The sequence below is a fragment of the Coptis chinensis genome, chromosome 8 (genome assembly GCF_015680905.1).
Source record: "Coptis chinensis isolate HL-2020 chromosome 8, ASM1568090v1, whole genome shotgun sequence".
Taxonomy (NCBI): domain Eukaryota; kingdom Viridiplantae; phylum Streptophyta; class Magnoliopsida; order Ranunculales; family Ranunculaceae; genus Coptis; species Coptis chinensis.
In genome coordinates, this window is record NC_141463.1 from 91,150,684 (window position 1) to 91,165,446 (window position 14,763).

The 14,763-nt window shown below is 35.9% G+C and overlaps 2 protein-coding genes across 2 annotated transcripts; both read right to left on the reverse strand.

Moving 5' to 3' along the window:
- Nucleotides 1-1,724: 1,724 nt before the first annotated feature.
- PRFB3 (peptide chain release factor) lies at nt 1,725-5,448 on the reverse strand. The gene is made up of 6 exons (XM_086580912.1): nt 5,189-5,448; nt 4,420-4,637; nt 4,041-4,241; nt 3,046-3,258; nt 2,718-2,898; nt 1,725-2,225 (listed from the first exon to the last, which is right to left on the reverse strand). Exons 1-6 carry the CDS (start codon nt 5,391-5,393, stop codon nt 1,936-1,938), a joined length of 1,308 nt encoding a protein of 435 aa, XP_086437038.1. The 5' UTR covers nt 5,394-5,448; the 3' UTR covers nt 1,725-1,935.
- A 1,497-nt stretch (nt 5,449-6,945) lies between these two features.
- Nucleotides 6,946-14,205, reverse strand: LOC147484277 (N-acetyltransferase). The gene is made up of 13 exons (XM_086580840.1): nt 14,083-14,205; nt 13,895-13,996; nt 13,458-13,549; nt 13,249-13,346; nt 12,998-13,049; nt 11,877-11,969; nt 11,256-11,366; nt 10,563-10,893; nt 9,900-10,450; nt 9,125-9,234; nt 8,543-8,601; nt 8,279-8,466; nt 6,946-7,482 (listed from the first exon to the last, which is right to left on the reverse strand). The coding sequence occupies exons 1-13, from the start codon at nt 14,126-14,128 to the stop codon at nt 7,453-7,455; spliced, it is 1,863 nt and encodes a 620-aa protein (XP_086436966.1). The 5' UTR covers nt 14,129-14,205; the 3' UTR covers nt 6,946-7,452.
- Between the last annotated feature and the right edge of the window lie 558 nt (nt 14,206-14,763).

Genomic DNA, 14,763 nt, shown 5'->3' on the forward strand with positions numbered 1-14,763 from the left:
AAAACCTTATTCTTATATTCTTACTTTGCTTCTACACTTTGTTTCCATCCTTAGCTATTTTTTTTTTCTTTAGATGGAAACTATATTTCTTTTCTTATTTGAAACAACTAACAAATTCTTAGTTTTCCACAGGTTCTTCTATTTTCTTTTCTTCATTTCATCTCTATTCTCAGACTCGTTCAAAAATGCGTAGGCTGATTTTTATTTTGTTTTGTTTTTACAAAAGGATAATAGATTTGTGGGTTATGAAAGGCTAAAGAAAAGCTCAGAGGGACGACTAGCGGAAATAATTACATATAGGTTTGAATTTCTGGCTATATCGATCCAAAAAATGCCTAAATTCTCGCTTATGATATGGTATAGTGATCAAGCAAATGGACGTGTGATTTCTCTATTCGGAATTTACTTCTCCCTTGTGTCATTACTCAGATATTTCACTCATAAGGCTTTTAAGTTATATTCTCACAGGAATTGTAGAATAAGTACTCTAGCCTAGATTTCAGAAACTTACTGCCAAAACAATCATAGATACTCATGCAATATATTTATAGAAAGATACAATGATTATTACCTACATATTAACTTAAGTGTGAACACAAAGCGATAATGAGAGAGGTGAAAGTGAAGGTACACGCGATGAAGATAACAATGGAGGAAGGACCCGAGAGGCAGAAGCTTGAAGAGGACTGGAACAGGCAGGTAGAGGTGGTGGAGCATACAAGCTTGAAATGCAAATGGAAGAAGGCGGTGGCAGGGAATTACACCTTAAACACAGATGGAAGTGTGAAAGGATTGAGAGGACAATGGGGAGCAATGTCTGAGATGAAGAGGGCGTGAGTGGTGGCGGCCAAGATGGTGTATCGAATTCCATAATATAGCTTTGGTGGAATTACAAGGATTAGAACATGGAATCAGGTTAGCTATGGGCCGAATATAGGAAGAATAGAAGCCCAAACGGATTCGAGAAAATGTGGTTGCATTTATAAAGACCGAGAAATACCCATGGAGAGAGAAGGCGATAAAGAATATCCATGATATGCTAGCAGGAGTGGAATATTTCGTTATAGAACATATCTACAGGGAAACAAACATGTTAGCAGATGCAATAGCGGCAAATTGTCCAAATGTTAGTTATCATGAAATTGTAATTAGCACATTAGCAGAAAATGTAATCAAAATAGCACATGATGATGCTATAGGAAGAGAGTATGTGAGGAAGTGATTGTAAACACAATTTTGTTTATGATTAATTATAGGGGTAGGGGTCCCCGTTAACAACCTCGCTTGCCAATCAAAAAAAAAAAAAAAACATATTAACTTAAGTTTCTAAAAACTATTCTAATATAAGAGTTAACGTGAAACTTCTAGAATATTATTATCATCACAGAATAAAAAACAATACCAATATTCCTAAGTGTATAGCATAAACTTTTTATTTATATTTTTTAATTTTTTTAATATTTTATTAGAAAACAAGTATTATTATACATATATCTATCCTAATAGGTGTCTTAAATTACTCGTGTTTCTATGCCACCCCTAATAAAACGGTAATTTAGGGTTTAATTCTTTAATCCAAAGTCCGCAATCCAAAATCCGTAAACGTCCTATTAGTCAAGTTACCTTACTCACTTGGTCGCAGGTGCCAAATAACAAAGTTTGTAAAACCTTTGGGTTATTATGCCAGAGATTTCGCCCCAGTATCAGTGAGAAAACAAGAGTACTTCATTCAATAACACTATGAAAGTGAAACTTTTCCATATATGATTATAATGTAACTTACAAAATAAACCTGAGAGGATCACTAATAATATGAGTTTCAAATAGCTAATGGAGTACTGTCCCATGGGTGGTGATCTGACATTTTAAACACATTCACAACGAGAGCCGAAATCAATGTTATAAATCTGGAATTAAAAAGTACCAGCTGGCTTCTCAGACTCTGCCAGTTGCCAGTCTAGAACTGATATGAGCTCCAATAAGAGGTTCAATGTTACCATCCATAACAGAATTCAAGTCAGGTAGCTGGATGCCAGTTTTTACATCTTGAACTAACTTGTGAGGGTGAAAAATGTACTTCCGGGACTCCTGCCGTGAAACATCAACAATAGCATTTATCTTGATGTTCTTTACATGAGACACACCTTGCTCCTTTGCAATCACAAGCAGTTTGGCTTTCAAACGGTTAATGGCTTTGGTCTTATTTGCAAAGCGGCTCCTTTCACCTGCACACAATGTATGTTACATGTATTCTTATTTTTTTCATGGTGAGGAAAAAAGATTACTGAAATGAGGAAAAAGTTGTCAGCAGGCCGGAGATGCCTCTTGAAACAATCAAGAAAGGGCACTCCCCATAGTCATATGTGCAGTACTTAAGATAAAGTATTTGAACATGTCATTGCAGAAAAAATAATTTTCAGTCAAATAACCACACTGATGGATGTACAGTAGTTGAAGTGGTCCAAGAAGCAAAGATTGAGAAGATTTCAATGTTCAGATTGTAACATAGTTGAGAAAACACGGTGGGAGTATTTTCTCCACATTACCACTGATTTTCATAATTTTATGCTCAATGCCTCAATCTTCTCTTACTTGTATTGGTCTCCCCAATCTTCTTAGTAGAGTCCACAAGTTTTAACTAGCATTACACCTTGAAAAGTTTAAATGTGAAATCAACAGTCATTCTAGATTATAAGTTCAACAAGGCGGTCTAATACCTGAGGATTCGACACTGATGCCAGTAGGAATATGTCGAATGCTGATTGCAGGTTCACTTTGGCAAACAGATTGATCATCATCTTGCAAAGAGGATGAAATCACCAAATCCTCCTCATCTATTTGCAGATCAGAATCTTTTTGAAGGAACAGAGGAATAACGTCCACAAATGCCACTCTATCCTGCAAGGTTCTATCACTCTCAGCAAGAATTATCTTGATGTTAAAAACAAAATATTAACTATTTCAGGTGCAAATTCAACATTACAAGTTCAATATTATCAATTGTGATCACTTTGTTGTGAGAATGACAAGAACTGCCATACGCACCTCAAGGAGAATGGATTCATCACTTGATCTTTTGATCTTGCGGTGTGCACCCCTTTCTCCAGAGAGATAACCATAAGCATATTCCAATTCAAAATCAATAGTTGCTGACTTGACACCACCATTTTCAGAAGGATATGTCTCAACAAGCCTTCCTTTGTAACCTTGCTTTTCAGCCCATTTAAGGTACATGCTTAAAATTCTTTCAGCCCATACCTGGAATCGGCAGCATATCAGAATAGTACGTATAAGGGAGTGTACAACACTGTCGACTTAACAAATGAAAATTTTGTGAATGGAACAATATCAAACTCCAACTAGGTTAATGATACAGTTCATACAATATGGGCTGGCTTCAGATGATAAAAATTCAAGTGGATTTTCTGCAGTAAAGAGTAGTATTTGTTTGTTCTCAAGAAACCATGAACTAAATTACGGAGCAAAGACATGCTTGAAATATTTCCTCCAAATGAAATGAACAGTTCTTGAACCAGACTTAGTTAACCAAATAAATTGAATTTCCCGAGTCTTAGTGTTTCCAAAATTGGTATTTATGAGGATTCCTACGAGCATGAACACACATTAAGGAGCAATTTTAAAGTTCAAAAGCATAAACTTGAAGGTCGGAAAATGCTGGTCATAACAGATTATGCATGTAAAGGTTATGCATTTAAAGGAGAGGGATGCAGCTGCGTATTACTTTGATCTCTACTGACATGTGACATTCAATAGGCGGTAAGAATTTCAAAGAATTTAGTGTGTGTTTCACCAAAGAAGTACTAACTAACTAACTAACAGGACTGAGGAGGCAAAATAGATGAATCAAATATAGATTATAGGAACAGTATAGGAGGGGATCCATATAAATCAAATCTCGGATCAGGTTCAGCAAAGCTTTTCATCTGGAATCAAAGTCTACCTTGAAGTACATTCTTAGCAATAAGAAACCAAATCTTCCTAAAAAATATGAGTGATAGAGTAAGACATAGTTCTCTAACCTCTGAGCAGATGCCTTCAGATCCAGCCCTAATAGTAATGCAAGCACCATCTGCATCATATGGCCCACTAAGAAGCTTGGACAGCTCATAATGGTCGAGTAATTTGCTTACATCTACAGATGCAGTATACGCTTGCTTAAAAAGTCTGTAGTTGATGGCATCCATGTCCGCTAGTTGCGTAATAAGTTTTGCTTCTTCAGCCTGCACATAGTAATAGGGGACTATGAACAAACAAAACAATACAGGCAAGTGTAGCAAGCAAAGAATAGACTGCGATCTAAGATATGAACAGAAAATCCCAAAGAGATTTCACATAAAATGTTGCAAGATAAACGTCAAATGAAGTGCTCACATGATGTTACTCTGTGTATCACAGCACCTTATATCTGAGGTCTTTGAGATTGTCGACTACTTTAGTAGTATCAGCCAAATGCGTAAGCATCTCACTTGATTTAGTTACATCGTCCCACAGATTATAATGATGAAGCATTTCTTCCTGCTTGATTTGTCTTGATTCTTCTAATTCCAGAGCTTGAGGTCCAAACATCTCAGCACGCAAAACCACGTCATCAATCTTCTTTTTTAATGAAAACAAACCTAATGACCCAAACAACAACAAATCAGCTTTCATTTCCAGGACCACATACAGAATATAACATCTACTAAATCTCCAAATTCCTCAAAAATTAACAGATATTCAAAAATTACCAATGACTTTATTCCTCTTTCTCAGGTTACCAGTGCTAAAATGCAACACACCAATCTAAGACAACATACATAAATTATAAAAACTCGTTGTCGTACATTATCATCTCGCCTACTTCTCTTCCTCGTCACTCGTCAGTAACGAGTAGTGCATTTGTTCTTCACCGCCACACAGTATACTAGTCCAAAGTACTCCAAATAACCACATAGTGGAACTACTTCACTTTTCCAATCTCACTACTTTTGATTGGCTTTCAGTTTTTGCAATAAGTATATCGTTAGAATATATATTTCCCATTAGTGAGTTATACAAATTTCTAAGACTAGCTACATACTCACTTTAATGAACCATAAACACAGTTTTACACCACACATGAAGAATAGCTGATATAAGTTAAAAGTATAAAGCTAGTGAGTGAAATAAGAAAGAAAAAGAGACAAACCCAATTCTTTGCACAACTTGTTGTTATCAGCTTCCATGGACTGAGAAGAAGAAGAAGAAGAAGAAGCTCGAACTACTACTGAAGCAGCAGAAGAAACAGACACACACTTGAAATGGCTATTTCTTATTAAAAGACTCTGTTTTGTTAGAAATGGGGCATAACCAGTTCTTCCCACTATTAAAGACTCCATCTTTACCGTTGCCATTATTCAAAAAACAGCTCTCCCCTGCTTTCTCTGAAGCTTTTTTCCTACTGTCTGTTGATAAGACTTGAGACTTATCAGGTGTTTTTCGGACCATAAAAACTTATCTACACAAATACGTCATCAATCTCGATATTTTGGCCGCCTGTGTGTCGAAATATGCGTTTCGGAAGCTGAAATTTTGAGGTCAGCCTTAAAAGTAGGGCTGTCAATTGGCCGGGACAAGCCCAAAGCCCGATTGAATCCAAACCGATAAGATAAGGACTTAGACTTTAAATTTAGCCCGATAAGATTATTGGGCTAGGTCTGGACATACCTATATCCGATCCGATGGCCCGGTCCGAAATCTATAATAGTTTATGTGTTTTATATTTAATATTACTAATATACTGCATGGCAGTGGGGACTGAGCGGAGATGCGGGGAGAGAGAGAGTTGGGTGAAGGAGAAAGGGTATTGGGGGCGAAGAAAAAATAAGAGAGAAGTTGAAGACAGACAGACAGAAACTAACCAACTTAGTTTTTGTCTGCATATTCCCATTTTGCTAAGATCATTCGTTCCGCTCACTCGATTAATATATCTATTATATTTACTGAAAGTTGATATAAAAAATTGGAAGCCATATTAGTTAGTATTGTGCCTGCCACACAAGAGTTGTGGGTTCCATTATTGTCATTTACAAATTTGAGTGGTGGGTTCCATTTTTGTCATTTACAAATTTGATTAAATTTTAGACAAAAATAACAATTCCCATGTATTGCTAACGGACCTAGGCTTAGGCTTGGCCCAAATCCAAACTTGCCCAATAGGACTTAGGCCGGACTAGGACTCAAAATATCAAATATGATTTTGGTCGGGCCTGGACCTAGGTGTGTCCTGTTCAGGTCCGGCCCGTTGACAGCCCTACTTAAAACCACACATAAACCCTCTCTGTCTGTCTTCCGTTGTCCCTCTCAAATATTTTGAAGCCAATATCATCTTGTCTACTTCTCTCCCTCTTTAAGATACGTGCCGCTAGTACATCTGGCTCTGGGCAAAAGAGTGGCAGAGCTGCACAGGGAGCTGATAGTGATCAAGCTGCTGTAAATATCCATGGTGTATGTGTTTTGAAGTCATCAGGAGTACTATGAACAGGTCTTGATCAGCTTTGTGTTTTGGAGGCGTGTGGGTCTTGACTCTTGAGGAAAGGTGATGGCAAATTCATAACTATTTGACATACGAGATGTTTGTAAACAAGAAGTTTGAAAAGAGAAATTATAAGGCGCCATTTTGAGCAACTGACACCGTTCCTCATTTTCAAATACCCGTTTCTATTCTTCTCGAGGAAGTAAGAATCTCTTTTGTTTATGTGTATGTGTGTATCCTTAACACCTTAATCCTTCATAGTTTTTAGGGTGCAGCTCAAGGCCTCGAGCGAGCCATACCCAAATGTCAATTTTCTGAAGCTTAAAACTTAATAACTATCAAACTGATCACTAATCTACAGTATACAACTATACATAGTCATCAAAGCGCCCCAACAAAAGCACACCACGTAAATGCATTAACAGTAACAATAACGTCAACACTAACATTCTTATTTCATTAGTACAAAACTACAAAACATTAACATTCTCTGAAAAACATGCTGATAAAGTTTCAAAATATTGTGACGCCACGTAAGTTGCTTCTGTCCAGTGAACTTCTGTTCCATTTTCTTCATCATTTACAAAAGTATATTAGCTTTCATAATCCATACAAATTTACAATGATAACATCCAAAGGAAAGCATCGGTTACAAGGCTTGAAAACAAACTACTGCCTAACCATGAGATTCAACTGGCAAAAAGATGATAAATAGAAGCCTTGTAATAGTGGCTAGCCAAAATAATAGTTCTTCACTTATTAAATAAGGACGAATGGCCTAGAGGGACTCTGTGAACTGAGGAGCCTGCATATCAAGCTCTTGTCTCATGATACAGCTCATAAACCAATCACTACTAAAAGTCCATATCCCTTTTTTTGCTGCTAACATTGCCTCCTCCATGTCCTCTTCACATGCAACAAAGATTGTTCTCAATGGTTCACGCATTTTGCCCTAGTGTTCGGATAACCTACAAACAAGCAGCAGTTAAGCTACATTAATCGCTGCTCTGTGCAGAGAAATATAAACAGTAACCATTCTTTCAGTGATTATGTTTCACTAGAGCTAATCAAATTGATAATTTTGACAAGAGTGAAATTGAGGAGTGACAGTGAATATTTTGGTAATAACATTTTCTATTATATTTTGGCACCTTGGAACTTCCCATTTTCCCAAACAGGGGAGACTCAGTACTTGAGTGGCATACATGCATATGAAGTCAATAAACACTCCTCACTTCCTTTCAGATAAAAAAAAATAAAAACAAAAATGAAAAAAGCAAAAAATGATGGATATCTGACATCATATCATGGGAAGATGGTCTGTCCTAGCAAGGTAATTTAAAATGTCTACAACACCAAAATTTAAGGATATAATGTCATAAACAATCACTGATGTATAAACTCCAAAAGAATCAGGCGTTAAAGATTAGAAACCAAGAATGGCACCACAATAACACGTTATGACAAATTGACAATTCGAAAGGCGAGATATAAGGTCATATATATCCTTAAATCTAGCACTTCCTTGCACTGGGCATGCATGCACATACTATATGGGGCATCCATACATACGGGCAAATGTAAATTACTCACTAATTCTTTCTTAAATGGTGTGAAAAAAAGGTAATCACACGCAAACATTTGACTTTCTGATTTTATATATAAAAGTTTTCGATGGGGAAAATATGCTTGACAAAACCCAAATGCCCTATACCCGAAGGACTCAACAAACTTTCAGAACATAAAGGAAATCTTTTAACTTACATTTCCACCAGCAGCCTTGACAATATCAGAAAGGGTGTTGACTGACGGTTGGACATGCTTAGCAAGGCGAATGTCATAACCTTTTAGCAAAGCTCGGGGACAGGCTTTTGCTCTAAGAACAGCATCTTTCAGTTCTAATCTGTATTTCGATACATAATCTTCATCTTGCAAAATAAAAGGTAATTCATCTGCAACCAGAGGAAAGATCAGAAATATTCACAAGAAACTTGCTAAACATTGTGTAATATAGTTGCCTTCACTCACCAAGAAATATTCTTTCCCTGGAACTCTCTTTTAACCAGTTAGTTGAGACTACCCAAGCTCTGCATAAATTGGTGAAAAATTCAAATGAAAGTGTGTTAGTCCCTGCCACTGGTGAAAACAGCCATATTCCGCATATTAAGGACGCGTTCTGTACATTCTCATAATGCGTTCTTCATTACATGATTGTATTCTAATTATAGTGACTAGAAATGCAGAATATTATTCTATAGCACACCTCCCATACAAGATGTCCTACTTTTAACACAGATAGAAGATATTTTGTCCGATTGTGGTGAATCATGTTTAACGGTGATAAACTTTCAACAATGTCTTTTTTCTTAAAAAAAAAAGGGATTAGCAAGGACGTCAGGAAGACCAAGCACCTTCTCAGAAACCAAAAGTACAGATGTATGTAGTTGAAAATAAGTTATAATTGGGTTAAGACGTGATTATATTAAGCCTCAATTACAATGCAGTTTGAAACAGAAGAAATATGAAGTCAGTTACATCTTTTTATGGGTGTAGCAGTTCACCACTTTTTCTTAATAATAACGATAGCTAAAGACAGTTAAATAGACTAACCCAGAACAGAGAGCAACACAGAAATTACGAGTCATTCTTGCTTTCCCTGTAATAACATGTGTGCTGACACTACCATCCGAGGTTATAGCACCACCAAGATTTCCAATTATCTGGTGTCATTATCAATTGAAATCCAGTGGTCAGAAAGAACACAAATCTAGATATATATACATGGAAACTAAATTCCAATTTATAACGAACAATGGTTGCTTAAGAGATTCAACTAATAAAAAAATCTAATCTACAAATAATATACAATTTATACCAGCTCCTACAGTACTCAATCAAAAGTTTTTATATCAGAATTTATGCATTGAAGCATGCAACTGTCAACCACTTTACTTTACGAGATCCCACAATAAGTTAACTACTAAAATAAGCTATGACAAGGACAAAGCTGATTTGGTTCATATAATATTAAGTAATAAAACTTGTGACATGCAATCAATATGTTGGAACTTGGAAGGAACCAAAATGAGACTTAAATAAGGATCTAGATTCTAGGATCTTGAATTTGGTCTAACAAGATATGTTCAGCCAAATAACCCGACAAGGCAATGTGGTTGTTGCTTTTACCACAAAAGCACAAAAGTCTGCTAATTTCTTATCTCCAAAAGCATCCTAGTATGAGTTGCACTGAATATATCACAAACGTAATTTGTCCAATGTAGTACATAAATAAGTTGGATTTCTTGAACAGTTGAAGATGGAAGAATGTGCATTCATAGTAGAATCCATACATGTTCAGCATCATATAACAAATAACAGGACTCACCTTTGTGAGAAACGATTTCTTCTCATCGTTGGCAATATCCATCAATGTGATTCTATGACATTGTACTTCTGGCAGAATTTTCTCTTGATTGTGAACTTCATTTTCAGCAACACAAACCAGTCGACTGTCTGCAGTTTGCACTGCTTGAGAACTATTCTTTAAAGCATCCTTAGGAACAACGTCCAAACAGGATTTATCTTTAGATGTTCTATTCTTTAAAGTATCACTACCATCAACCTCCATACAGTAATTATCTTTAGAAGTGCTCATGGAGCAAGCCTTGTAACAAGAGTTCTTTCCTTCATCTTGTTCGGAATTGAGATAACAGGTGGAATAGTCAATTTGATGACCGCCCTTTACCTTTTTTGACTTGATCGACGAGCAAGAGGTTTCCCATGTTTTTCTCTTTGCACTTTGCACTGAACAAGTACAATGCTTCCCACTACTATCCATTTTTGCTCCTATTTCGGTGACTAAATTGTCGCTATCCATCACATTAAAAGAATCCAATTCTTTGGAATCTTCTACCGAACCACATCTAGGTGAAGATCCTGTCACATATAGAGAAGAAACTAACATATCATTACAGAAACAAAATGCAGATCCGAATTTATAAGAGCTTTAGTTTATTGAATCTATAACATCACATTGAAATTAGCGTACCATCACACTTCTTATTGTCTTTAGAGCAACCATCTTCAACCAATAATTGAGATCGAGGATCCCCTATCTGGGGAATGACCTCATTGAGTACCTGCCTGTCCTGGGATAGTTTACTGTTTGGAGTACCATAACAATCAACTGTACCCTCAAATTCTGGGAGATTTGGTTCTAGATCATTTGAAGGGTTTGACACAATGCTGTTATTTTCGCTAAGATGAGAAACCATGAGGGATGAACCACCGGGAAACGATAATGCTTTTCGAATGTCAGCTTTAATTGGGAGCCGTCGAACTTTTCCTTTGCCGTCAACTTCTGCTATTGTTTCAAACCCCTGGATTGCATTTCAAATTCATTTAAAAACATTAAAGACCAATAAAATATTTAAACGCACTTACATTTGGCATAAGAGATCAACTAATATATAAAAAATTGCCTAGACACTGTCAAACATGAGATTCCTTTAATAAAGTACCCATGTCATGCCAAAGACCTACGCCATCAAGGTCTTCAACACCAAGAAGTATATGCTACAATTGACTGGGATTTTAAACTCAACATAATGTAGTGACATGTTATCCTCGTAGACACCATGTATTCTTTGTGTTATCCTCATGTAGACCGCAAACAGATTAGCATACAAATAAAAATATGAAGCTATTTATGGACTAAAAATCTTTAAAAAAATAGTTTAACCTGTTTAACCCAAAATTCTTCAGATTCTCCATCTCCCCAACAAAATATTGTGCAAATACCAACACACTGTAGTCGTTTTCTCAACTCTGAGTACAAGAGGTGGCCAATCCCCTGAATATAATTAAATTGTTTTGATCAATCAGTTGAATAGGAGGATGTGTAATACAAACAATTTACTGCTCTACACATGCTTTGCTCAAAGAAACTGGATCGAACAAGAAGAAAATGTAAATATCCTGCAGTGTTGTTACTCCACACACAGAGACAAACTAGTGAGCATCATTTAACTTCTTAAATTCAGATTCCTTTGAAGTATAAAATTAGATGTCCATGAGGCTTACCTTAACAAAGATCAAGCATGCTCATTCTGGCACCTTAAAAAAAGAGTTGGTGCATTCTTTCTTACTGGGTAATCTTACTAGTTGAGCAATTTCACTTAATAGAATTGCCCTCAGAACAAATTTATTTATTGTATACCATATGATTATTCACCAATTTCTAATAAGTCAAACAACTAAATAACATAAGGTGGCTGCATAAAATAATTAACATTGCCAAAATTTCTTTACACCACCTATACAGTACAAATAGTTAAGATAAGACAGATATTGTAGAACCAACCTTATGCTGGTAATTTGAATTGACAGCAGCAAGGGGGACCTCAGCATATTGAGTGTCAGCAGGAATTATTTGGTATGTCAGTGCAGCGATCACCTATATATAGCAAATAGGAAACAGCATAAGTGAACTTAAGAGCAAAAAGAAACATATAAAGGAAACATCGTGTATCTGTAATTGAGCTGAGTCCTAGGTTAAATGTAGCATGTAGCGTCAGTTTCGCTAAATCTCAAGGCGCCTTTTCCCACATGAATAATAGTACTTCTAACTAAAACCAAAACATGGGCAACATAGCAAACAGGAACTGAGTGGTACCTAATGGAAAATGGCACTGTCAGGGGACTCTGGCCTACTTGTTGGACATCTTACACCTAATTTTCGTTATAGTTTAATACATGGGCAGAACATATGAAGCCAAACCCTCTTCGTCAACACACCCTGATGGAGTAGAGGTAGAGAAGCATCCTCCACAGAACAATTGAAAGCAAGAAAATCGTTTAAACATTAGGCAATTGGAAACAACAAGCATCCAATTCCAAGTTGACATACCAAACTTGGAATACATGGTGTAGTACTACAGTTATCAATTTCGGGGGAAAAAAGTTTAATTTCTTGTGTTTTTACTTATCATCATATGCGGATATGAGCCTTGTGCATATGCTGGGATTGCCAACATTTCCTTTTTTACCTATCAACGGTATATAATGTCAATGTATGCTCTCAAATCATTTCTTGGCAACTTGATTCAAATCATTCCAGCCTCATTCTTCCCTTTCTAAAGCTATTCATAACTGTCACTATTGTTGATTCCATCGTTAGTCATAAGTGATAATGTGCCATCTCCAACAAGAGTTCTTCATACATCTCGTTTTGGTTTGCTAATAGATTCCATCGATTGTACTATATTTAGACATTTGTTCTTAACTATGACAATATGCTAAAAAATTGAAGTGATACTCATCTATAATGCACCCATCCAAACCACCCCTCCCTTTTCCCCCAATATATGCACTGGGATCAAGGGTCAAGAAGCATACCACTATTGAGAAAAATGAAGTAGCTACATACTAATGCAAAGAAGTACTTGCTCTGTCCACAATACGAATGCTAAACAACGGTTTTACCTCTGTGAATACTCCTCCAGCACTTAGTTTCAAAAGCAGCGTGCAATATTTCCTGCGTTAGTGAGAGCACAAAACCATTTCAAGTAAAGAAAAATATGTCAAGTTGGAAACAGAAAACATTATATTAAACTACAGATGAAGCTATTTAATAAGATTGCCCGAGAATGTAACATCTAACATCATCAGAATGTTTTGTGTATCAAATATCAGTTTATGCGGGTAACAAAGTCGGGACTGAAATAGTTTCTTACCCACTTGATACACATCGCTCTAGAAAATGTGATTCCTTTCCAGTATTCGCAGCAAATTTCATTGTGGGCAGCTCTTTCTGATAAATTTTTAGTGCTTCCTGCAAGCCAACCGGTGCAGAAGCTTAAAATCATGTAGAATTTAATATCAAATGACATGTATACAGTCCCAAAGTGGTATCACTAGGAAGCAGGAAGCAAAGAAATAGTACCTCAAGTAAACATTTTCTTTGGCTATCCATATTTTTTGGATTAACAAGCACAAACGATAAGCCATTCAGACTCGAATCTCTCTCTCCATCAACTAAGTCCAAAAAAAAAAGACAAATAATCAATTGAAAAAAGAAACATGAACCAAAACCATCTACTGGATAAACTACTAAGTTTCTGCAAAATGGTATAGAAAGTAAAACAAAGACCCAAGTAACCAAAACAACCAAAAATATATATTGCATGCTAAAACGAAATACACTATTAACTAAACGTCCAAACCTTCCTGCAACAAAGCTACAAACTTGTCACACAACCCAGCATATAAAGTCTCACCATTTTCATCAGATATCAATTTTTTAAACTAATCTTCAAAAATAAACAATAATACCGATTAAAGATTACACCAATAAAACAAAAACGCGTTAATAAATTATACCAGCAACTTTTATCTTGGCCGCACTATCAACTTTGATTTGAAGATTGTATCCTGTTACTGAGCAACTGTAACTACTTCCTTCTACTGAAACCTTGCAATTCCCTGTAAGATGAAATAAAAACGAATTAGAAATTGCAAATTTCGAGTTTTGAGGATGGTGATGTTGGGGTTTTGCGTTGATGGTTTACCGATGGGGAACTGTAGTGGAGCCCAAGCGCTGTTGTTTCCCGCCATTGTTTTTCAGTAAATGAGGTGTGTACTCAAATGGGCGCCAATAAAGGTTGTTTTCGTCATTTGAGGTGGCATTTTAGACATGGGCTTTTGGGCTGCAAGTGTGAATTATATCGAGGCCCAAAGTTTTTGTCTCTGATATATCTCAAAATATCGGTCAAGGCAAAATTTTTAAACAAGAAATTGAGGCGTTTCAAAAATAAAATTACTTCTAAAGACCCGGAAGTATTATTTTTGGGTTTTAATACCATTTTGGTTATTTTCATTGCTAAAAGTCGTTATTTTTTAAAATGTTTTCGAATGTGGGGATATGACTCGAGCGGAACCTTTTTTTTCAAACTTTTCCGTCTTCTCTTATCGTTTTTCATAGAAAAATAATAATAATAATAATAATAAAATAAAATACTTCACAGTTTCTGTGATTCGTATTCTTCACTTAAATTATTTCTTTTTATTTCTTCCACAATCTCAATGTACAAAAATTCCGTCAGTACTCTGGTATTATTGAGGTCAGACTCTTTTTTCATTTTAAAATGCATTATAGGTTAGTACACTATAGATTTTTTTTATTTCTGCATTAAATCAACATTACACAACAAATTATTTATCCACATTTTTTTGTTTGTGTTGCAATTCAA